At 32.3% G+C, this 26,954-nt stretch overlaps 1 protein-coding gene across 1 annotated transcript in view; it reads right to left on the bottom strand.

Moving 5' to 3' along the window:
• Positions 1–5,215: 5,215 nt before the first annotated feature.
• The window catches only part of LOC100869669 (uncharacterized), a 343,975-nt gene continuing 322,236 nt past the window's right edge, over positions 5,216–26,954 (bottom strand). The window contains exon 8 of the mRNA XM_086912992.1: positions 5,216–16,484. Within this exon, the coding sequence (XP_086769118.1) occupies positions 16,309–16,484 (176 nt within the window). The 3' untranslated portion in view covers positions 5,216–16,308. The remainder of the gene's footprint in view (positions 16,485–26,954) is intronic.

The raw sequence follows: 26,954 nt of genomic DNA, 5'->3' as shown, positions 1-26,954 counted from the left end.
GAAAATTGTCATATATGTATATATACATAAATACATACATACATACATATATATATATATTAAATATATTCATATATTATATAATATATGATATACATAAATAAATATGTACACTTCCGTTTAAAAATTTAAATAAAAAACAAAAGTCATGCATTAAATTTATTAATTAGAATTAATTAGAATTTATCAAATAATAAAATAATATATATTAAAAATAAAACAAGTAATAAAATTTTAAATGAATAATAATTAAAATCAAATTTTTGATTCATTAAAATGTTCATTTTATTTTTATTTTTTATAAATAAACTTTGAGCATTTTATTTATTAATTTTTTTTTTTCTAAAATATTTGTCAATGTCAAGAAACATTTTTACAACATTTTTAAATTTGTTAGAATAGTTTAACAATAATGTGAAACATGCCGTTATATTCTTTTCCAAAGAATAATATTATTGTTTAATTTACAATTTAAGAATTTGCTGTTATCTCCAACTTCTCTTGTCCTATTCAATAAAAAAAGTCAAGCCGAATAGTAAACTGAAAAGATAATATGACAAGGTAAAAGGTATTAAAAAAAATTAAAAAACTACTTTTATTTAATAAAATATTGGAAAAGTCAACTATCTAACTATGTAATACCATTAATTTTTACTTTCATAAATAAACTTTCATAAATTAGTTATATTGAAATGGACAATGTAATAAAAGAGAATAATATTAATATTATATTATCAATTATTTCTTCAAATATCAAAATTATAATATTATCGATTTATTTCATTAAACTATGTTTAACATAAATACTATGTTATTATCAACATAATATTTTTTTAAATAATCTCTTGAATCAATTGTTATTAAACTAATTTTTTTTTATTTCTTTAATTTAGTTTAGATACTTCTTTTTAGATATATAATGTACTGATATGCCAGTTTTTCATCTCTGATAAATATTTTTCTATTATCAATATTTGATTCATAATAAATGAAATTAGTTAGCCTAATTAGCGTACATTAACAAGTATAATTTAACTGTATTAAAAGATTCTGATATTAAACTATTTTTATTTTTGTATTATTTACTGCTTCTTATATTTTATTTGCACGATTTTTTATGTGGCATATTTGAAATGAAAAAATGAGAAAAATATTCAAAAGAAGAATTTTTTTTAACATACAATATATATTCAAAATCGGAATAATTTTGGAAAGAATAATTATAAAAATAATATCTTCCATAACTATGTATATCTTTCATAAATTTGACAAAAACTAATAATTAATATAATATTAAATGAAAAATACCGAACAATTTATAATATTATTTCTGAATAAATAATTATTTATATGTAGTAAGAAAAAAATTTAAATAACGATTATTTCGACATAAACACAAATTTATAAAAGATCGACATAATCTTTTTGAACAAAAAGACTTAAATCAGAATTTCTCTTCCTTTCCGTGAGCAGAGAAAAGATAGAAGAGATAGTTGTTCACATGAATGAACAAGCAATTGTAAATTCTCCAACAGATTAAATGTTTTGAATTGCTATTATACAGGATATGCGTTACAAAGCGATCAGTTTCTACTCTCGAAATATCTCATTGCCCTTTGTTTCTCCTCAGGCGGCTGCGCATCGTTGTTCAGTAAACTTCTCCCTTACCTCCAAACAAAGAATAAACCGAATTTCAATCCGTGGAAATTCGGAAATCCACTCTTTAGAGAATTCGCGAGTATAAAAGTAATTATTCAAATTCGTGTATAATTATTGCAAATGAAATCCTTTTCTGGATGTAAATAAGATATTATTAGGAAGAAAACAATTAAGCGACGCGAAATTGTTTAATTGATAGCTCCCTCGTGTATAAATAACATCTTATTTGTTGGAATTGTGAGTACAATTATATGATTCGTAATTTTAGAGTCATTATATTCACTATATTTTTCTCGTTTTAGTAATTCTTTCTTAATATATAATATTCGTGTATTTGAAATAAGATTTTATAATATCATTTATTAAATTTTTTTTATCGTTAAATAATTGTTTTTTCTATTATAATATAACTTATTTTCTTCCAATATTGCATATCATAATTAATAAAAATATTAACAAAATAAATTTCAATACATTGCAATATATTTTGCAGTCAAAACGATTAAACAATAAAAATATAACAGTTGTTAATTTCAAGTCGAAGCATTTCTTATTAGTTTCGATAAAAAAGAAAAAAACAATTCCTTTCAATAGCAGAATTGTTAAAAGGGAAAAATTAATATGGAGATAGTTGGTCCAGAGAACGGTTAAACTCAACCTTAATTAAATCAATGAAGAAAAAAACGTCGCGCGGCGAGCATGCCAAGCGACATGGCAACTCTGTATTGGTCGTTAAAACGACGGATGCTGCCAGCCGATTCGTGACCCTGTGAAGTAGCAGTGCTATGGAACAGGGCCAAGGAACGAAAAAGAGAGAGGAAAACTGAAAGATAAGGATGTGAAGAGATAGTAAAACGTCGTTTATGGAGCGATCGGATGAAAAGCGCGGGGAATGCCCTCTTTATATTTCGTTTCTCGAATGGGTTCGTATCTGGACACTCGTTGTAATATCCCCCATAGGGAAAGGGCGCATTATAATTCTCCATAAAATATTTTATGATGACAAAACGCCGGGAACCGTCTTCCTGCGACGACCATCGACAGTGGTTTCAGAGGCGAACGTACAATAAAACCATATAACCTGTGCGACATGTAACCCAACGAAATGGCTGATCCTTTATTCCCCCTTGCTTATTTGTTGCCTATGAATATTACTAATATGTACAGTTTAAAAGTGGAAAGTGGAATTTTCTCATTTTGTTAATTAAATTTAATTAGATATTATTGTTATTATTGCTACGATTATATTAAAAAGTTGAAAATTTATTTATGACAATCATAATAATCGTGATGGAAAGTTTATAAATCTATAACTAAAAAAAAATAAATCTACAATCAAATTAAATTTATGTATTTGGAATCCCTGTAAATTTAAATTATTTTCGTTAATTTATATTATCCAAAATTTCAAAATTCGATAGATTTTAAAATGCTTTTAAATGTACTCACCTCCCCGTTAGATCGTCTGAAAATTCATTAGCATTTAATTTAATAAAATTCAAGAGAGAGACTATTATAGGATCGAATGAAGAATACGAGACACGTAATCATGTTTTGTATTTTTTTGTCATTTTTTTCAACAGGAACGTACGTTTATTTTGCACTGAGCAGAAATACAAGCTATTCATGAAAGATGAGGTTACAGCGGCCGCAAGCCCCCCGCCCCTTTTTCCTCTCTGCACCCGGCGTTCATCAAACTTGAACAGTGACTTTTATATCCCCCGGATAGATGCACGCAAAGCAACTCGTTCTCTCACTTCACCTGTTTCCCCTTCACCTCCCCTTCCCACCCCCTGTCCAGTGTGCCCTCTTTCTTTTTTCTTTCGTCGTTTTATTTTTTATTTTTTATTTCTTTTTTTTTTTTTTGTTTATCCCCTTTATCGCTTCGCGTTTTCTCACCACCGCCCAAATGTAGAGCAAGATTATTAATTATCATACATGTACATATAATTACATTTTTGTGCATTATCATAATTTAATATACATATATAGATGATATATATTATATCTTAGAAAATAAATATATATATATTTTTATTAATATATATATATATTTCAATATCATTTATTTTTATTTCATCTTCGTGTAATTCTGCTTAAAAAATAACGATATTTAGATTACGCTAACGGTATATTTTTTTTTTCCTCTTTTTTCCCTTTTATATATATATATATATATATAATATATATATACATATATAATATATACATATATATATATAATATATATATATATACATATATATATATAATATATATATACATATATAATATATACATATATATATATAATAAGAGCCACCAAGAGAGGAAAGAAAAGAATGAAGAGGAATAAAGTGCTGCGAGGCGGATTTTGAGCCGCTCGATTTCGCTTCTTTCTCTCTCTTTCTCGCATTCATGCATACACCGCTCACACGCATCGCATGTACGTATATTTTATATTCATATATTTATGTATATGTATGTATCCGCAAGCAACGCACAATATACACGTGCATAGGAATTATGCAAAAAACACAGACACACACTTATACAAGTATATTCTTCACTTGAAAAAGGGGAAAAAATTCTATTTCTGTATTCGTCTAACTCATTCAATTTTCTCATTCACTCTCGTTCTTTCATACCTTTCCCTTAAATATCCAATCATATCACATTCTTAAGCATTCTTTCATTCTTACTCTTCCTCACTTTTCCTTTTCTCCTTTCACTCTTACATTTAACGTATAACTCATTCTTCCCATTCATTCATTCTCCTAGACATTTTCACCTGCGATTCCGAGGTGGTCGATAACCTTCAACCGCTCAGGAGGGCGAAAATAATTTTTAGATTATTTATAGTTTCGTCCGTCGACGAAATTTTTAATTATCGATTACTCTATTCATGGAGTAAGTTTCTCGAATTTTTTCTAGAATAATTTAAAGATAGTACAATATTCGATAGACGTTTTTTTGAATTTTTTGATTATAATTGTAAAGAAAAAGATTTAATTCTACCTAAATAAATGTTCTATCTTTAAATTATCCCACTTTTGTTATTATAATATTTTCCTACAACCGACCTCGATATCGCAACGAATATTCGCTACAAGAAGCAATTATATTCATCGTATAGTGACTAAAAATTGTGTAGTGACTTCTCGCATAAAAATTAATTTCTTCGTTCAAGAAAGAAGCGGCCATCATTTTAGAGCGAATGGACCGGCATAAATGCTAATTCATGTCTAATTAAGATTCTACTAAAAGCTACGAATTGATTATTATTTTCGCCAAGATGTATCAAGATCGACTCACAGCGCTAAGATCCCAACGAATCATCGGATCGATAAACAGAGTTAACAAATTCGACTAAATTCGAGTCTCTAATTAAAGAGGTAACGGTTTTCAAACGTATCCTTCGCTTTCTTCACAATTCCATTGCGACAATAACGATAATGAAATTGACAAATCACTAAGAATTGGATTTAATATCGTATCAAAAAAGTACGAAAGATCGTATATATAAACGCGAATTAGAAGGAGGACATCTGTGTTGTTGAAAGCAATTTCACTTAAGCACGATGAGAAATTTGTTTATTAAATTGAATTATTTACAAAGCGCGGCCGGCCTGGTCGCCCCGTTAGCCGAATAAAGAAGAATGCGCAAAAAATTCATTTCTAGGCAGACAACAATTATTTATTATTTATATCGATGGGAATCGCGATGCTCTGGACGCTTCTCGATCGAGTGCGATCGATGAAAGTACGATCGTCAAAAATATAACAAGGAAAATGTGATCGATGAAATTACAATCGACAAAAGTACAATACAATTGGCGAAGGTATTTTTTTTTATAAAAGATCGATAATATCTACGATCAGTGAAAATATAATTGACGAAAATACGTTCGACGAGTTTCGCAAGGCGAGACCAAAATTCAAGTGCATATGCAGTTATGAAAAATAATAAAAATAAAGCCTCGTTCCCATCATCCACGTCACGCTTCCGTAAATATTTTCCCAACTCCTGTTCTGCTCGATCGACGACGGTGGTCTACATAATCGCTCAAATCGCGTTTCTCATCGATCGTTCAGCAGTTTCGTGCACACACATCGGATTAAAACGATTTCGCGAAAGATACGCAGGAAGAAAACGTTCTCTCGTCGATATTTTTTCGCCGAGGATGCATCTCTTGCATTCGTGAACTTTCATCGTTTCGCGACCAATCGATTATTTAATCATAGATTGCGTAACTCTTCGTTTTACAAAAACGATTTACTCCGTTTCGAGTCTCTTCTCGAAGTTCGCGGTACGTGGAACTTTGCTTATCTAGCATCTAGCTCTTGGCTTCGAATTTGTACATGGTGAACGAATAAAATCAAAGGTAACGTTGAAAAAGATTCAAGAACAATGCGGTAGTATAGCTCTTAATCGATATTAATAATAATATAGCAGCGTTATTAATGATATAAGGATTAGCAATTAAGGCTCTCTGCGATTAGATAAAATAATTTAAAAATTCTGCATTAAATAGATTCGTAAAGAATGTCTAACTTCGCACTTGTACATTCTTACGTTCTCGTTTTCTCTTTTAATTTTTCTCATATGACTATACGCGCTTTATAATATATATATATATATATTTATAATATATATTATAATTATAATTATAATATATATATATATATCCATCCGATAGTCTGGTTTGATTCACGGCACGTCGTTTATATCGAGACATTATACCTCTGCATTACGTATCTGCATTCGTTCTTTAGCTTCTTTGTACATCTTTGTTCTTCACGCACGTGCATGCAGTCGCGATCTTTCTCTCGTACAGAAATCTTTCTGGCTCTCCTTTCATTTCCTATAAACGATGGATATCGATAATCATGATTCAAATACTGATTCTTCTCCATCCTCAAATTGGAAACGAACCGGAGAACCAAATAGACCAATAGCAAGAAGGGAGAAGAAGAAGAAAGGAAAGAATCAGACACACGAAGAACAAGCTATCACAAGTTCGTTTCAACCAAATCTCTGTAGCTCGTTTTCGTAATTCAATAATTTAGAATTTAGTAAATTTCGCTGACAAGGATTATAGTATCTATAAACACTCGATTCAAATCTTCGAGAATATTCAGAATCATCGACTATGTGAAAAATGTCACCTTAGTATTAGGAATGACACGCTTTCAGCGTGTGATTAATAATTGTCTATCAGACAACGATACTCACAATCAACAAAGGTAACAATTTTCAATTTTATTTCAACGATAATTTCAACGATAGAAAGGTCGTGTTTAGCGAGAAACAGTTTGAATTCAAAATTCAAGCTCAACAGTCTTTCGAAGATATGAAACCAAACGTCTATAAATACCATTAGGTCATATTGGTACACAGGGATCGACGATGAAGTGGTGTGCTTAAGGGATAATTCGAAATACGAATATGCGTCAGTCAAATTGTATATAGGACGTAACTCATCGGTATTTCTCCGTGCCTTCGAACGATTGCACGGTGCACAGATTCGATTCATTTTTACGACGAAAATTTTCAAGTCATTGTTGTAATGATGTAATGGAAAATACAAAATCTCGTGTCGAAAGATATATCTATTCGTTACTCTCGTGAACGACCGCGTAGTTTTGTCTGTTCTATTATCCTCGAATAAATCTCACGTATTCCTTTAGAATCGGCAAATAGGCCTGCTTAAAGAGTAATTAGGCGTTGATTCTCGAAAGGAGATCGTTTTGTTCATTTTTCATTCTCATCACACTTTCTCTTTCCTTTTTTCCTCGTTCTTTTATTCGACACGATCTTTCTTTCCGCCTAACTATCAGCGGTAATCCTAACGGAGTACTCTAAAAATTATTACATTTATATTTATATATATAATATTAATATAATAATAGCCAATACAAATATCACATGTGATCACCTACTAGACTCGTTACACGAGTACTCGCTAATTCCGTTGTACAAAACGAGTCGAGTCTTCGAGAGTTTTTTTTTTCTTTTCTTTTTTTTTTTTTTTTTTTTTCTTTCAAATAAACTAGAAGATCTCGACTGTTGGAAGTCGCGGCGTGTAAATTAGTCCCCGATACTTTGGAAGGATATTTCTGTTTCTTCGTTTAATTTTTTTTTTCTTTTTTTGTTTTCTACTATTAATTCGTTTTGTTCATCTAAATGTTTTTTTTTTTTTTTTTTTTAATTTTTTGGCTTTTTCTGTTTTTCTATCTTTCTGTCTTTCTTTTACTTTATTATTATTATTATTATTTTTTTTTTTTTTTTTTTTGAATAATGAGTCACCGAAGAACAGGTTCCTAATAATCGTATACAATTCGTTCGGCGTTTAATTCACGAACGATCATTGAGACTATTCGAACGATGAAACTTCTTTTTTCCTGTCGATCTTCCTATTCGTCCCGATCCCGTTTAAATTTAAAAAACGTGTATCAAGCTTAATCGTGCTCTCGAAACACGCGCACCGTACACGTTCTCTCGAGCTTCTATACGCTGTTTCCGTTCGATTCTCATGGCACGCTGAGGTGCGCTCGTGTGCGTTATTTATATGGCGGCAGCATGAAGAATACAAGGGTGGACGTTTCGACAGGGGTCGGGGGTGGCTTGGCGCAATCCCTGCATCAACCTTCGCTGGATAGCCTCAAGAAGAGTGGTGTCGAGGAATGTTTTCTCAACGAGGTGATCGATAACCACCCGGATAGAGCTGATATAGAGCCAAAACTCGCGCGAATGCTTCTCTCTCTCTGTGTTTTTTTTTTATCGCGAAAGCGATTCGAAAAATTTGCATATTCGATGAGGATAAATATTCGAATATTCGTACATTCGGGTATTCGTTTCGTAACACGTTTCGAGATATATTTATGACAGAATTATAATGTTTATTTATTTATTTCCCCTTTTTTTTAGGATTTGATAGAATAATTTTGTGATTCCGGGATTACATGTCACCTCGAGGAGGAAACGAAGAAGTAGCAGACAACACAGCATTAATAGAAGAAGAAGTAGAAGAAGAAGAAGAATACGAAGAGGAAGAAATAACGCTGAGAGAAAGGAGCGACGGCTGCGCAAACGTACACGCACACATACATATATTCTTTGTTCATTATAATTATATTTCCCAGCGGCGAAAAAGCTGTGATTACAAGACTCTTCATTCGCTTAATTTCTCTCCCTTTCTCTCCCTCTCTCCCTCTTTCTCGCTCTCTCTGTCTCTCTCTCTCTCTCTCTCTCTCTCTTCGATTATTTTGCTCTCTTTCTCTCTTTCTTTCAATTCTTGTTTTCTCTGCATCTGTAGCATACAAATCAGTCTCGCATTTTTTTTTTTTTTTCATTTTTATATCTTTAATTTCGCTTTATTGTAATACAAAATACTCGCTTAAAGATTCTCCACGTCTTTTTGCGCGCAGGATCACACGTAATAAATCACATTATCATAATATGTTAATATTCACAATTATACAATTAGAGATGTATACACAACGAGGTACAGAATTTCAGAAAAAAATTACACTTGCTCATCGTTCAATCTTCCTTTTATTCAGTTTCAATTCTCTCTCTCTCTCTCTCTCTCTCTCTCTCTCTCTCTCTTGTCTTTCTTTCGCACAATCACATCGCTCTGTGTTAATTTCATGCGTAAAACACGCGGCCACACAGACACGCGCCCACCGTTCACTCTTCATTGCATATAATGTAATAATTAATACACCTAAAACATCGTGTTCGTTTTTTTTTTTTTACGTACAAGAAAAAACGTCAATGATCGATAATCGCGGTTGAAAAACATAGAGCGCGGTCGCATGCCTGTATAAAATCTCTAGAAATACTATTATATCCTACCATGAATAGTGTTGGATGACAATAATGAGTATGCGGTGATTGTTAAATCGTTTTTTTTACTTTTGAGCTCGATCTTTCTGGCTCGAGACACGAATTCTTCCTCAAGAAACAATTTCAAGTTTCAATCTGTTCCTTTGTATCCTTATCCGTTTATTCCCATTAAACTTACCGGAATTAAATCTATCCAGAATTGTTTCCAGAGAGAATCTCGTTGTAATTGACGAGAAACGATTCTTCCTCGCGACCAGAGTACCAGAGAAAATCGAGTCGTGGCCGAAATCGGTTCGATTTGTGTTAGATTAGGCCCCACAGCAGAATGGCATTGCTACGATTCGAATGCTCAGTTCTCGCATACCTCGTGAAAAATGAATTTCTAACGGAATGCATTATTTACCTTTCTTTATCCAATTCATTCTTAATCACCTATTTCCGCTACATTCTATGCGTTGTAACCGAATTTTTTTCTTTTCCATTGAGATGATTTCTTCTTCGTATTGCTGTTATTCCTTCCCTTGTTTCTCTCATACCTTTTTCTATCTCTTTCTCTATCATATCCGAGATAAAGACGCCAATGTGTATTTATATAGTTACGTATTATATTTAACAGATGCATTATAGACAACACTATTCCTCCCTCTTTAAGACATTTTCTTGAATGTATGTTTGTGTTTTCTGGTATTTGCACGTGTAATTTATCTTTTTTCATTTTTCTTTTTTTTTTTTTTTATCTGTGTGTATCTGTGTGTTATCGACAGTTTCGAAAGAATCGTGTCGTGTTTTGCTCCATTCCTGGCGATATATGAAGGACAATAAATACTTATCCAATTGCTTGTTTGGTTGTTTCTCGAGATATATTATTATAAGTGTGTTTATGTTTGATATTCATAAGGTGTGTTCATAAGGTGTATATATGTATTTCTATGTGTGCATATTTGTGTAAAATGAAATTAGAGACACGAAGAAGGACAAATGTCCCTTAAATATACTGTATCTTCTGATGATATTTTTCTTTGTTTTTTCTTTGATATTGTTATTTGTTTTACTTAACTCGTTGCACGATTTTTACAAGTCTTTAAATGCCAAAGGTCACTTTTTTAAAAATATAGATATTTCTTCTTCTTACCTTCTTGCGAATGCTTTCTACTCTCGCTATTACTTCTTCCCTTCCTCCATTATATTTTCATTTTATATTTTTTTTTCCTTTGATACTTTCTCTCCTCCCTTTTCTCGATCAACTTTTGCCTCTCGAGTTTGTCCCCTTTTTTCTTTCTTTCCCTCTCTCTCTCTCTCTCTCTCTCTCTCTCTCTCTCTCTCTCTCTCTCTCTCTCATTCGTATACTAACACAGAAGAGTTTCACCGCGCGAAACCAAAGTATTCTTAGCACTTAACCTAACCATCTTACCCCTTCACTATTTATTTAAATCTCTTCTAAAGATGTAATTTCCTAAAAATAATGTTAATTTTTTAATCAGTTCATTTTTTAGTGCACCTTTTTTTCATATGCCCCATTTTTTAATGCTTCTCCTCTTTTAAGATATCTTTTTTTTTTTTTCGTTGATCGAATTTAAACAAACGAACTATCTTCAAACTCTCTCTATTTTCATCCGTTTTTTTATTCAAAACAGACTTCATTCATTTTTATTCACGTTGTTTCGTATTTTCGTATTTTACATTCTTTGATTCCGTCTATTTCTCATCAATCTCGTTTTTCATTCAATTTTTTCCTTCAACATTCATTCATTCACACTAGCTTCTTGTCACTCACAATCATCTTCTTTTCACTTAATAGTCCTGCAATACACAGAGTTATTATACATGACCGAAAATATCTTAGACACAATTAATACAATTACAAATCGTGCCGCGTTTGTCTGTGTTTCTTCTTTCTCATTTTTCTCTCTTATTCCTCGTGAACTGCTTGATAATACTCATATACGCTTTACGTTCATGCTCGTAGTATCCTTCTGTTTCATGATCTCCTTATGCTCTTGTACCACTATTACTCCCCTACACTGTTCGTCTCGATCTTATTGTACGCGAGTATCATAAAACACTTATATCCACTTATCATACCTGGTATAACGTTACAGCATCTTCTAGAAGATTCCTTAGAGTTTCTCTTAGGTACTTACATTTCTATCTATGTATATCCACCTATCTATATTTATAAACTTTTTTTTTTTATTTATATATAATAACTCTTTTAAATCCCCCATCCCCAGTCACCCCACACGATCCTTCATTCTTTCTTTCTCATCTTCACCTTTCCTCTCTTCGTCGATCTATTTATCTGCCTATCTAAGATGTCTATCTAACAGTCTAGCTATCCATCTATCTATCTAAACTTCTAACTACCATTTATTAGTTTTTTTTTTTTCTCCCTTACAATACCCACTTTTCCTGCCTCTCTATCTTATCGTTCATATTTTCTCTCTTCTCCCTTTGCAATTACACTCGTGCATCGTTCGTCTCCAACACGAGTCGACAGATATTTCCATGTATCTCTCGACTTTTTTCAACTCTTTCACTCAAATTTAATAAAACAACGCGGAAAAACTTTGCACCCCCTTTCTTTCTTCACGATCGTTCGCTTTTACGTATCTAGTATTTAATGTACGTGTATTATATCTACAGTGTTTCGTTGGTCGCCGGGATGGAAACGCGCGAAACGTTTATCGCGATTGCGAGGATCGATCATTTGCAACTCGATTGTTCCTATCCTTTCCCCACATTTCTCACTTTCCCCTCCTCTACTCTTCATGATCAATTTCGTTTTCGATCGGTTCCTCGTCGATCGGTCCATTCGGATGTACACACGAAAATACGTACGAAAGCAGTCACGAAGAGAGAAAAGATCGCATAATAGTAGCTCCAAGATTTCTCGAGGAACGGGACAATCGAGCGAAACGAAACGCGGGCTCGTTTTTGGTCGCCGGGGATTCGCGCAACGACAGTTTTCAATTTTGTCGTTTAACGAGAGAAGAGCGTCGTATGAAATCGTATAACGAGCACCGTTTTTTTTTCTTCTTTTTTTTTTTTTTTCGTATCCTCGTTCTTATCATTTTCGCCTACCATTTACAAAGAAAAGAAAAAAGTTTGTCGAGAAAAAAGAGCGGTCGGGGGCGTCCTTTGTTTTTTGGGGCGCCGCACGATACCTCGCAGTATATGGCTATCAAAAAGACATCTGGCTTCTCGTTTATCTTCGTTATCCTAAGTCCTTGTAAATGCTGCATATATATATTTACTTTATTTATAATTATCCGTGAACATGGTAACAAATAATGAAACACTGACAAAAATTGCACAATATACAAACTTAGTGTTCTGTTCTCGCTCTCTCGCTCTCTTTCTCTCTCTCCCTCTCTCTCTCTTTCTCGCTTTCTCTCTCTCTCTCTCTTTCTCTTTCTTTCTCTCTCCCTTACACGCATACTTTTTCTCTTTTTCTTTTGCTTTCTTCCCGGTGCTAGATTCGTTATCTTATTCTCTTTCTCTATCTCTGTCTTTCTCTTTCTCTTCCTTTCCACCTATTTATGTACGTATATTCTTTTCAAAAATCTTGACCCATCCTAACTTCTTTTATTACGATCGATCCTTAAAAATCAATTTTGTGGAACGCATTTTTGTCTCGCGGGGAAAAGGAATACATAAGATCATCCATACACTTCGATCTGCACTTATGCAAAATTTACGCAAATAAAAGAGATAATGAAAAGAAACATTATATAGAGAAAAAGAAGAAAAAAATTACACAGGTGCCACAGACATTGAATTAACACGCACACATTCACACGCAGCTACACGCGCGCAAACCGCGTCGACGGTTTCATGTCAGTCAGGCTTACTTGGTAGGTACGGTTTATCTTTACGTTCTACGTGCGTTATCAGTTAATTTATTTGGCCACTGAACATTTAAAATTTAGTTTCTTTTTTTTTCTTTTCCTTCCTTCCTTTTTCCCCCCATCTTTATCCTTCAAATCTTCGTGTTTCGCCCGCAACTCGGCTGTTCTTGCAGGCCGTTCCCGCGCCCTCAGGTAAAGATTAGTCTTCTTAAACAGTAAAACTCCTTTCCTCCCATTTGTTCTGCTTCTCTTATCCTTTTGTAATTTAATCGTAATTAATATTACGTTATTATTCTATTTATCTTTTTTTAATTTTCTCTGTTTTTACTACTCTATTTATTTTTTGTTCACCATTTTCGTTCGACGAGCGATCTACGATCCTTCAATTCGTTTCAGTCCATGGATACATAACGTATTATATTATCCAGATTTAACCATTATCTCTCGTTTCTCTCTTTCCTCGTTGACACTTCATTTTCATTTAACGCATTCCTCTAATTTGCTCTTCTCCTTTTTTTTTTCGTTTTTTCCCTTTATTTCTCTTATTTCTTTCTCATTTAATTTATCCCTTCATTGTTATTTCCCTACGTGATTTCGGTTCAGGCTTGTCCTCGGTTGGATAATCGATGATTAGCGAGACAACGATGCACGTCGACCGGAAGTTCGTTGCGTTCCCAAGAGGCACACCACACACTCACACACTCACAATGTATAATAATAGTCGTGAACGATTGGTGGTCGTCTGCCGTCCATGGTTTTGCGCGCGTATAAGAGGGAGTGGCGTGCCCGACGGGTCGACGCGTGGAAACGGTTCTAGAGCTTTGTGCGGAATGTTGCCCGTTTTATACTTTGTATAATCCCTTATGTATAATAATATATTGTTTTGGTAAGTAAGACGAGAATATTAAAAAATATATATATATTATTTATTTCTGTTGAGCCTCCGACATAGAATCTTGCCCGCCGCGTCGGGACAATCTCACCACTCCCGCCCCTGCGGCGCGCAGTCACGCGTGAAACAAAGATGAGAACGTTACCTAGAAAGCAATCGTACAAAAGTACAAAGTCAGATTCCCGTATATATCTTATTTATTTATTTTTTTTATTATTCTTATTCCCCTTATTTTCATTAGAAACCATATTACGCGCGTTACTACGAAAGAAGCCCCGTGTTCGGTCGAATTATTTTTTAAGGAAAAAAGGTAATTCTCGACTCCTTGTTCCTACCAGGTTCCGTTTTTTTTTTTTTTTTTTTTTTTTTTTTTTTTTACATGTAATATAAGCGATCTTCTCTTTCTTCCTTAAAAATCATTCGTGAATTATTTATCGATCGGTAAAACGGTCGAATTCTCGGTATTGAAAAGGAATCCCCTTCTTGTTTATTCGCGGGAAATGATGGAAAACGATGTTACGATGGAAAAGGGCAAAAGGGCGGCGAATCGTGCGAGTCGAATGGAGGCGGCCTCGCGATATAATTCGCACTGTAAATTCGGGATTAGCGCCGCGGCACGGGTAAAGTTTGCCTCCGTCGAAACTGGCCGAAATCACGTATTCAATTACATCGGCTCGTCCTCGTCGTGTGTCCTCGTCCACCGCCCTTTACAATAGGCACACACGCGCGCGCGCACACACACACGTCCTGTGTGACACCGTTCTACCGGCGCGCGAATACATTTTCGATTATTGCTCGTATAGGATTCGAGGCTCAAAAGCGTCGCGTACGTTTCTTACCCATTAGAATCAGCTTTTTCTCTCGTGGCCCCCATTTTCAGGGATACTAGGAAGGGAGAAGATTAATGCGTGTGATAAATGTTCGTAAGAAAGAATGGATAGGAAAAATTAAAAAGAGAAGAAAGGAAATAACGTTTTGGCACCGATAGACAGCAATATTATTGTCCTCTCGAACCGGGTTTCCTCGACTTTCGAATCGACGCCTTTGAAACATCGCTAAATCGGTGTTTCTCGAATCAATAAGTGTAATTTTATATTTTTTTTTTCTTTGCTTCCTTCGATTTCTTTTTTTCCTTTTATTTTCGTTAATTTCGTTTATTTTTTTTTTCTCCTCGCTTCGTCTTTTCTTTTCGAATCGGTTTCCGAAAATTCGACCGTTTCACAGGAGGCAGACGACTTTATAAGAATTCACGTGAGTTGTATACACCGTCATCGTTGGACGATTTTTCTCGTTCGATTTCTTTCCCAGCTTCGAGGCAGCGTTCGTCGAGTGTTCTCCGATATTGTATGCACTGATCTTAGAATTTAATGAATTGGCAGTGATTAACATCTCGGACAAGATTCGTTGCCCTTTTTGTCCAAGAGATTTCTAATTACATCAATCGTACCATCAGTCTGATCCTCGTCTAATTACCATTTATTGTTTCCATTGCCAGCCATGTATCGTTACAGAATGTGTCATCTGATATTCTTTCAGTCTCGTTAACATTTTTTCAGGAATTGCCTCGAAGAGAGAAAGAAGGGAGAATACGTTTCCTTTATTTCAATTGCAATTTCCAATTGCAACCATCGATCTGTCTTAGACATTCGTCCTTCACAACGACGGATGAATATCGATTCGTTTCGTTTATTTATCGATCGACTTTCCTATTTCCAGAGAACGACCACTAACAAAAAATGGCCATTCCTCATCGATCATCTCGCCCATCATCGATTCCCCTCTTATTAATATTAAATCCATAAGGGATATATAGATATATATATATATATATACGTATATAAGTGTATATATCTCTATATCTCGCGATCATATTACTCCAACAAGATGGGGCCAATGGTGGTGGCTACGTCGTCGATGATCGAATTCGATGTGGATCGTCAGGTGTATATGGAAGAAACGCGATCACGAGGGGGTCGTGTGTTTGCATGACGACCTCGAGAATCTTCGAGAAGGAAGGAGGTTCGCCTGCCGGTCCTGGACTGTTCCGTTTGTTGAGGACCGTCCGCAGTGACGATCGATTACACGTGTCTCTTCATATGGAGGGCTAGGTGATCGCTGCGAGAGAAGCATCGGTCGCAGTGCCGACACTTGAACGGCTTCGCCCCAGTGTGCTTGCGGTAGTGGCGTGTTAACTCATCGGAACGCGCGAATCGCCACTCGCAACCCTCCCAACTGCACTTGTACGGCTTCTCTCCTGGAATTAAACCAAATTCATACGTTAGTAATTTATCTGCGTTTGAAAGATTTCTATTTTTTTTTTTTATTTTTAATATGTGAATTTTCGATATAATAGAGAGATATAAACGTTCTGCGATTTGGACGACGTGTAAAAAATGTTCGATTATTTTTTAAGAAGATTAATCATTAGAATTGTCATTTAATTGAGAATGAAATTGGATAAGTTGGATATATCTTATATGGACGAAAAAACTTTTCAATTTTATAATATTCAATTTTATTTTCAATGTTTATTTTCAATGATTGTTAACGATTGTTAAAATTTATAATTATCTATCTTACTTAATTTACATTTTTCTAAATGATTCAAAATCGATTAGATCATTTAAAACTAACAAGGCAAACAGAAATACTATTTTGAGATATAAAATTTAAATATTAATTATTTTTTTATTAAAGAAAGTTGTATAAAATTTTTAAATAAACAGAATATATAATTAAATAGCAAAACAAATTTTCAACATTACAACTATCTATAACACGTATTTAAAGTTAGAAATATAAATTCAAGTGGTATGACAAAAATAAATATCTCTTCATTTAGTTAAGAAATTTTTATTAATTTAAAAATGAATAATTTTAATTCCATCAATTTCAATGTTAATAACTTTTCTAACAATGTTTGTTTACTCTCCACATATGTACTCTCTCAAAATTACTAAAATCGCCAAATATAAAATAAAATTCCGCATGCAGTATGTATAGAACGGTCTCGAGTGGTGAATCGGGAATAAAATAGCACCAAAAGAGGCGTGGATCTTCTGGCAGCACGTGTGCCGCGACAAGGATGATTATGAAACGGCTGGCACATTATTAGCACGTAAATAATCTATTCGGTAATATAAAAAGAGAATGACGTCGATGAGACCGCGTTATGGGACAGGAAATGCAACCGCGCCACCTGTGGCGTTTAACAATCTATTAAAGATCATGCGTTATAAATAAGTTATTTTCAAACAAAACAATATATAAAAATTAATGAAAATTATTGAATAATGGTTGAAAGATTGGTTCCATGAAATATGAAATCCAATGCGAGTAATAAATTATTTTTAATGAAAAAAATTATTTTAAATAACGTATGAAAATTATGTTAAAATTTTATAAATATAAAATTATTTATTATATAAAATTATGAAAATTCTTATTTTAAGTATTTATTTAAAATATACAATATAAATATGTAAAGAAAATAAATTAATTAGACAGAAATTCAAAAAGATTCAAATATAAATTAAATTTTATTCGTCATCACTACTTATATTTTGTTTACATGACAACGATGTACATAAAAAATTCGACAATGTCAAATCATGTCCGCTGTCGATATTTTTCGGTGTGAAGCAAATATCACGAAATTTTTTAGTATTTTCTATTAATCAGTTAAATAACTACAAATAATATACCTGCTAATCGTAATTTTTTTATTTCTCATGTAATATTTAACATATTTTCCATCATTCTAGGAAGTAATAATTTCAATGCGAATATTATTCTTTCATTATATATTATATTATTCTTTTTCATAATATTTTAAAACTGCTATTTGAAATATTGTTAAATCAAAATATATCATGTTATTTTTGTTGAAAATATAATTACTTTTGTTTTTTAAATCATGTTATTTCACGAGAAATCGCGTAAAAAGAGACTTTTGTATATCGAGAAGAAAATAGAAAGAACATCTGATATGTAAATATTTTATCCTTCCATGAAAGAATATAGAACTCGTCTGTCTCGATTTCAGTGTACGATTTTCGATAAATAAAATATTGTCTATAAAATGGGGAAAGTGGAGCGGAAAGACTTTGAAAAAGTCCCAAAGACTTTAAAGCCTGCTATTAAAGCTTCGGGAAAAACTTCGGGACTTTTCTTGGTGGATTTAGCGCTACCACTTTGAAAGGCAACTAGGAAAGATTGAACCAACTAGGGCTTCGATGATTGTCGTTAAAGTTTCAAGAACGCTTCATCGGGAATTTTCGTAGAAGTAGCAAAATCAAAAACGAGTTTTTCACTTCGAATCATATTTCTCGCGTCGAGCCCCGCCATTTCTCGAATCGGGGGAGGCGAAGTGTATACTGTTCTTTCATAAAAACAAGGAATGAAGGGGAGCGTAATGGCGACCGCATGGATAAAGCGATATAAACGCGCGTATAAAACCGCAGAGTGAAACGTTTGACATCTACATCACTCGACTCTAAACTTAATGAATTAAAAAAAGGAGTGATGGAGGGGGAAGGGGAAGGAGGACGAGAGAGAGAGAACAAGAGGGTGGAGACCTTTAGCAAAACCGACGTTTGTATGATGTGACGTTTTTATTGTCGCGTGCTTGTTTGGCGCGGGCTGAGAACGCTTCGTATGTAATTTAGAACGCGGTAATGCTGGTGGTCGTGCTGTGAACGCGTGATCTTAAAAAAATTCACGCTACGAGGATTATTGTTTTTCTTGTCGTATCGCTGGCAATTGTCGAAATGAAATTCAATTTTTAATTATTTCCTTTTTTTATAATAATTGTCTTCTTGGAATAATTTTTAGAGAATATGTTTAATTGTAAGAAATAGAATAGAAAGAAATAGGATGCGTGACACAAATACTTTAATTATGTTTAATTATTGTTAAACTGAACAAAATTTTTTTTATCATATCTGGATGACACGATTTCAAAGATCTTTTTCAAAATGGTTTCTTATTTAATTTCCTTCTATTTTCATCTCTAACTCTATGTATACAGAATATACATATAATAATTTTTCTCTTTCATAATCAGTTATTAAACATTAAAATAAATTCAGTAATAATAAAAACAACTAATAATTGATTAAATAGTATTGTATAATTTATATATAAGTATATCATAAATTATACTTTTATTTTATTCATTTATTTGTCTCATTAGTTGACAATTTGCATGAAATTTAGATGAAAATTTGCAGTACAGCATTTACAATTTTCTTTACGTTCAGTCTTTAATCTGTCATCTTCTTTTTTCATTATATAAAAAGGTGAATACATATGAAATAGATTGTAGTATTTCTCTAATCCTCTTTACGAATCCCTCACCCCAATACTAGAACTTCCTCCCCTTCGATGTTCTCCGCAAACCTTGCAGTCACTTTACAAACCTAAGAACCTACCTTACAACGTACCCTATTCCATTCAATTCCAAGAACACGCTTCGACCGAGCAGCTTTAAACGCACGCAATCTCCGTTTGTATCGAACTCACACATACCAAGAATATCCATGAAACCATTCGTTACGATTTTCTTAATATTTCATCCCTTCGCGAAGAATCAATTCTCTCTAACGAATTCGTGAAAAGAAACTTCTGTCGTGCATCAGAAGACATCTTAAAATTACGACTGACGTTTACTCAGACATAGATATTCTGTAGATAACAAGTTTGTAGAATCGAAAACAATACAGCAATCGGTTAGAAATAACGATTTTTATGATTTCAAATTTATTTTTTGATTAAGAATAATTTGTAATTTATAATTATTTAACTTGCATATTAATGAATTAATAATATATTGAAAGTATTAATAATATACATTAAAATTTCATTAAAAATTTCGATAAATTTTGTATATATATGTACATTATAGATAGAAATTCATGATGGACGATATAGTATTTTTTTTCCATGATTAGAAAATATCGAATAGAGAACAAAAGATTGAATAATTTACAGAGAATCTATTTGTCTAATAATATTTCCTTCTCGATGTAAAAGTAACATACAATTATATCTCAGAGTAAATGGAACAACAGAATAAAATTGTCGAAAAATGGCACTTTATATTTTGCATTAAAAATGTACAGAATATTAAAAAGATCAAATGATATTGAAAAATATTTCAAATAAAAACGAAATTTCAAGAGTTTAAAAAAAATCAATTTATATATTCTTTAAAACCATTCAATTTTCATCTGAAATATTTTTCAATGTCCATTTTCAAATATTGATTTAAACGAGACTTTCTGTATAACATTTCATATATTAATAAAACTTGATATAAGAATTATCACATCTACTTGTCATAAAAAGTTTTAAACAATATCATAATTTAAATTTATACAATTTTTGCAAAACAACCAAAAATTCCAATTATAATTCTATAAACCAATTATCGTTACAACTCTCTATTCGCAGTTAAACCCTGCAACTTTATTTCTTGTAATAACGATCCCCTATGTTTATTTATTCTCATTATCAGGACATTAGACTACTTCTCGATCAATAAACGTATCTTTTATATCACCTTTCCCTCGTTCATTGGAAATAACACGATCACATCTATTCCTGCTGTGAAATCTCAGAGAAATCGCAGAATTGTCAAAAAAATCAACAAGACCATTACATTTGCAATTAAATGAGTAAAAAAAAAACTCATACACGCGTGCACGCAAAATAAATAGATAGAAAAAAGAAAAGAAAAAGCGAGACAGAAAAAATTCAACGATGTGTCGCGTGCATGCGAAGCTACCATCGAAAAGGCAAATTGAATTTCGAGTAACCATAGTGACTGCGTAACATGTCGAACGACCGCAACCCGTGTGTCACGGGTGAAAGGCCGTGCGTGTGTATAAACTCGACAGAAGCGTGTATGATCAATTTGAACGAGTGTGAGTGGATGACGAAAAGGTTTCATGCGCGTGTCGCAGAGAGGAGACGCGCGCCAGGTGGACGAGACCGGAACGATGTATGGGTGCATCATGCATTGCACATTTTATCACCACATAATAGTCTTCCAGTGGTTCGTTACCACCTACGTAATAAAGTCATATTAAACAGAGCGGTTTAAAGTGTTAACTCGGTCTATCCCTCGCCGTACAATTTCTATGAATCCGTTTGAGCTCATAACGAACGTTGCTAAACGACGTGATACGTCAATCCTCCGCATAAATCTCTGTCCAAGATAGAAACTGCTATCTTTGTTCAGATAATATCAGTCATTCTATTCATTCTCTTTTCGTGACATGTGCATACAATTCAAAACATTAGATAATTTCTTTGGGATGCAAGAGAAAAGTACTGTTTACTGCTGGAAAGAAGGAGTTTCGCTAAGATTGCCTGCTTCAGACGCTTTGTTGACAATCTTGATACCATACACTATTTAATAATAGAAGAGAATTACAATTTCAATATTCAAAATCGTAAAGATTATTTCATTTATGAAATTATAATGTTAAGATAATCATCTAAGATTGGAAACTAAAATATTTTCGAAACTATTAATTATTTTGGTATAATTAATATATCTATGATATATCTGGCGTACGAAATTATATTTATGAATTAAACTATTGTATATTACAAATCATAATTAATCTATTATGAAAAATAATTTTTATATTTTATATACATTAGAATACTTTGGATTCTATGCTATTATATATTCATATATTTATATAATACATTGAGATTAGATACAAAACAGATTGCTGTTTTGATAGATATTATTGCTTCTCTCTGTCACAATCGGATTATGTGAAAATTACCAAGGTGAAAACAAAAATGTATGTAAGAATAAACGTTTCTTTCCACATTAACCAATCAGATCCTTTTGCAGGACTTTTTTTCAGCAGTAAACAGTAATATTAAAAAGCCGGAATTAATGTTTATTGTTAAACAATAATTATGGAATTTAATCTTTAAATTATAATAATGAAATAAATGAGAAAAGAAATAGAGATTTGGCAGATTTGTCAAAAATAAAAATTATATTTTGTATTTTATGTTTTTACGTTGTTGTTTTTAATTACCAATATAATCGATGACTATTAATTTTTTAATAATTAACTACTATAAAAATTTTTAGTAAATAATAAAATAATTATTTTGTTTTAATTATGACGATATAAAAATGCGTATTTTACAATTAATCATTCACGTTATATGGAATATACATAAATTTATGACCTATAAAAATTATTTAAATAAATTAAAAAAATATACAAAATAAAAAGAATATTATTATTAAATATAATAACAAATATTTTCTTCCGATGAATAATTCGTTAAAAATTTAATCTAGAAATAATAGATAAGATTCGCTAAATGATAAATTATCACTATTATTAATACCATTAAAATGAAAACTTCTGTAATATATTCTGTAATATATCTCGTATAGCACTATCATCTCATATTAGAATAATAAAATTTCTTCAATAAAAATCCACACATTGCACTGTGATCCATCCAATTCCATACGTTCAAATGCATAAGTTCCTCCTGGAAAATAAAGTTCGTTCCTCGCAAATATTTGACGGACACAATCCACCAAGTATTTTATATAAAATACTTGATCTATTCAGCGATCTATCCCACCGTGAACAAAATCTTCAGCGTACCGGTCATTGTAACGAATTCCCGTTCACCGCCCTGACTGCGTTTTATGCACATTCCTCATAAATTCCGTGCACATTCCGCCCAGACCATACCCGTACCCATACAGATAGAACACAGGTATATAAGACAGTGAAAGAACGAACGAGGTACAGAGCGGGATACTCTTGCAATAGCGTGGAAAACTAGAAATGGTTCTACGTAGTTCACGATGACGTTCGGTCGGCGTAAGAACGATTTTTCTACGTCCTTCTCTCCACCTGACGTTACTCGAGAAGTCTGAGTGGGTTGGTATTGCGTCGATATGTCAGACCGTCCCCAGCAATGTGTGCTCGTCGTCTTTGCATTTTATTAAGTCCGTCGCCGGCGACGATGTATAGGCTACCTTCCGTTATGTCGCCAAGGGATAGGACAACCGGAATTTATAGCCAAGGATTCCATCCCTTGGCTCCTTTCGTGCCATCTCTTTCTCCCTCTCGGTATGTTTCCACCTGTTCTTCGTTTTTTACATCGGAACACGTTCCGCGGGAGAAACGTTTCGAGGAGAGAAACGCGTCTAATACCGAAGGACGTTTCATGGATCCGCATGACAGATAGGTGAACAAGGAAACTTCTTTTCCATCCTCTCGCGTGAAAGGGTGCAACGAGAGAGATTCCAAGAGACGAGAATCCGGTAGGTCGATGGGAGTAAAATTTTTTACAGTTTCAACGTGTGAGAGATTCCGATTGTTGGCCAGTGGAAGGATATTTCAGTGGCGATGTCCTAAGAATCGATCGGGAATCTAGGAATAACTTTATGCATGCATTTCTTATTGGCGAGGAGAATTTTTCATGACAATCTTCGAATTTTTCCGCATTGAAAGATAGATAGAGAAGAATTCGAGTATAGAGAGAAAGATACTGTGGAAATTTTATTACGTGAATATTGTTTTATTTTGAATAATGCTAGTTAACCAAAGAACGGTTATGGCGTTTACATATTAAATTAATTAGTTTCCAAATATATTATAATAATACTTAATATTTTCATGTTATTACTAAAATTTCATATGATGAATACGAAATGTAGAAATTTGATAACAAAAAACGCATTCGAAAAGAATAAGTGTAAGTACATTTTATAGTCATTTAATCTAAAAAATCTATTAGTAAATTGTTTAATATTTTATTCAGAATATACGAAATAATATTATTGGGTTTTTAAAGATAGTCAAAATGCATTGAAATTACAATTAAAAATATGATTGAAAAATTTATAATACATTTATTGAAAATGAAAATAATGTGTGAATTGAAATTAAAAAAATAATTAATGAATTCAAGATAATACAAAATTGATTCATAGAGAAAATTGACAATATTTAGGAATGAATAATATATTATCTCTTATTAAGACATTCAATATGGATAATGTGAGATATGCGTTATAAGGATTTTCTATTATACCATGCACTGTGTACCATCATTACGTCATTTCCTTCTAAAAAATGTAAAAGAGTAGTTACAGATATTCGATTTTCTCTTCGAATATATATATTTAGTACGAATGTTGCCATTAGTATACAGCCGTTTTGAATTTTTTGTTACTTCAAATCGATATCCAATATCGATATCGATATATCGAGAATTTTTTTTTTTTTTTTGATTTTTGTTCATTTCAGTTACACTGAATGTATTAATATATAGAATTTCATATAATAAAAAATATTTTTGTTTGAAAATTGCTTTATTTCCAATCATGTATATAAGTATTTATGTGTTCACAAAATATTTGATTATTTTATATTGATTATTCAGAATCTATTATGAAGAGAAGAAGGTTCTTCCTTGTTCTTATTTTATATATATATATATGTTTCATTATTTCTTTTTATTTTTAATTTTCTAAAATTTTTCTTCCTAAATATGAATTTTATGTTTCGATGGAAGAATTTTAATAAAGGAATATATCTGCATTTTTTCAGAACTTTTTCCGAGAGATTTGATCGCTAGTCAATGAATATAGGTCGCAAAGTAAAATTTCATCGTGCTTCGATGAACAGTAGTGTCGCGTCATGGAAGAGGATTTACGAACCGGTTTTACATTACACTTTAGAAAGTGTAACACGACATTTCCTTCAACAGCAAAATCAAGAAAAAATGTTAAATTACGTTGAAAATTTTTTTAAACGAAGAATATTCTGTAAAATTATCGTGATAGGGATAGAATTTTAATTAATTGCACACTCTCCTATATTAAAAATCTGTTCTTTTCTTTTTATCGAAGCTAAAGAATTAAAAAAAAAAAAATTGAAAAAAAAATTTAATTTCCTTCGTCAAATAAAATACTCCAATTTTGAAGCAAAATCGAGAAGAGACGTTCGAAAATATCTTGATCCGTTCCATTTGCGCGGAAGTCTGTACGAGAATGGAGTTGAATTTGTCTTGATTTTCTTTCGTGGAAATATTATAAACGATAAAGCGGTAACAGCTTTCTTCCTGCGAAGAATTATACGTTCCACAAAACGAGACATGATTTTCTACAGCTGTGAACATTTAACCCGCCGTTGTATTAATGCAAAGAAAGGATCGTGAAAATTATTCTCGACTACGGAAGGATATCTCATTAAACTTAACTTCTTTCAAGATTGTTCGTGACAAAAATTCGATACAGATAAAGTCGGTTGATCGTTTAAAAGAAAGAAAAGAAAGAAAAGAAGAAAGAATTCAAGTAGAATATAATCGTATAATTGCAAAAAATTTCTAGTTCAAGTAACAAAGGGAAAAACTTCAATCATGAAACCACAAAACCACAAAAGAAGATTCTATATTGTTCTATGAGGATTACTCTAGCGAATAGAGAATATATAATTTTTTTTTATTTTTTTGTATTTATCTGCTTTTAAAGGACATCAAACTTTGTTGCGAGTGCCTACCAATTATAAGATAATGTTACCATTTTTAAGAAAGAGATTCGATTTTAGATCTTAATAAATTTATTTATTATTCGAAGAAAAATGAATGATAGACCACGTTTCTCAAAAAAATTAAAAAAAAAAAAAACAAGAATTAAAAAAATGATATATAATATAATTTAATTTTAAAATTAGAAATAGCACTTTTGGATCTGAATGAAGTTTTCATGTTAATTAATTTTTAACAATTTAATATTTTTTAACATATTAAGACATACTTATAGTTAATATAGTTGATAGCAATATAAATTTAATCATTTAATAATAGTTATTTCTCGTATGATATGTACATAAATAAAATAAATAATGAGAAAATTTAACATTACAAAAATATTGGAAGTTATATAAATTTTATATTTATGTTTACAAATATTGTACATTAGCAATAGCATTAGATGAATAAAATAAGAAAAGAAAGATAAGAAATAACAATATTAAAGAAGAATAATGTGGAAATAAAAGTGTCAGCATATAATTAATAATATCATCAATATCGAAATATGTCCATATCATATGCAGTTTCAAAAAGGTTAAAATGAACTAAAAATATCACAAAAAGTTAAAATAGAATTGAAAATATTATTGATTATACGACGCTCTCTTTTTTTTTTATTTTTCAATATTCCATCGAATAGATTGATTCGCTGACAATCTCAATTACAAGAATTCTGCGATATCGCGAAGTCCTCAAATCACTGAAAATTTATCACGAACCAAAATATTCATATTCGAAATTGCAAGGGACTACTATCTTATAAGTCTGCGTGATAGATTGTTCGTGATGGTGGTGAATTTACGTTTTCCACGGAACGAAGGGTTCGCTAGTATGACGTTTCATATTTTTTTTCCCGCCATTCTGCTTGAGAAACGATGTTGTCAAACCTCATCCCTCAACAGAGGCGGATCGGCGAAATTTTGCAAGGGGATCGGGTTGCCAAGCCGTTACTTTTTCGGGGGACAAATTTTGCGCCGGCGGTCGTATACTAAAATAGGATGAAGTGCAATAGAAATGAAAAATGAAACGGGATTTCACCGTAAAGAAATATCACACACCCGAAACTGGAGAATACGAGGTGTTTGTTTCGGGGAAGGTCGTAGCGTTTATTTCGGAAACGGGA

This window comes from Apis florea, unplaced genomic scaffold, assembly GCF_048593485.1.
Source record: "Apis florea isolate Af1SG1 unplaced genomic scaffold, ASM4859348v1 contig_3493_pilon, whole genome shotgun sequence".
NCBI classification, from domain to species: Eukaryota; Metazoa; Arthropoda; class Insecta; order Hymenoptera; family Apidae; genus Apis; species Apis florea.
Note: the sequence above shows the minus strand (reverse complement) of the source record. Positions and strands in the feature narration are given on the sequence as shown.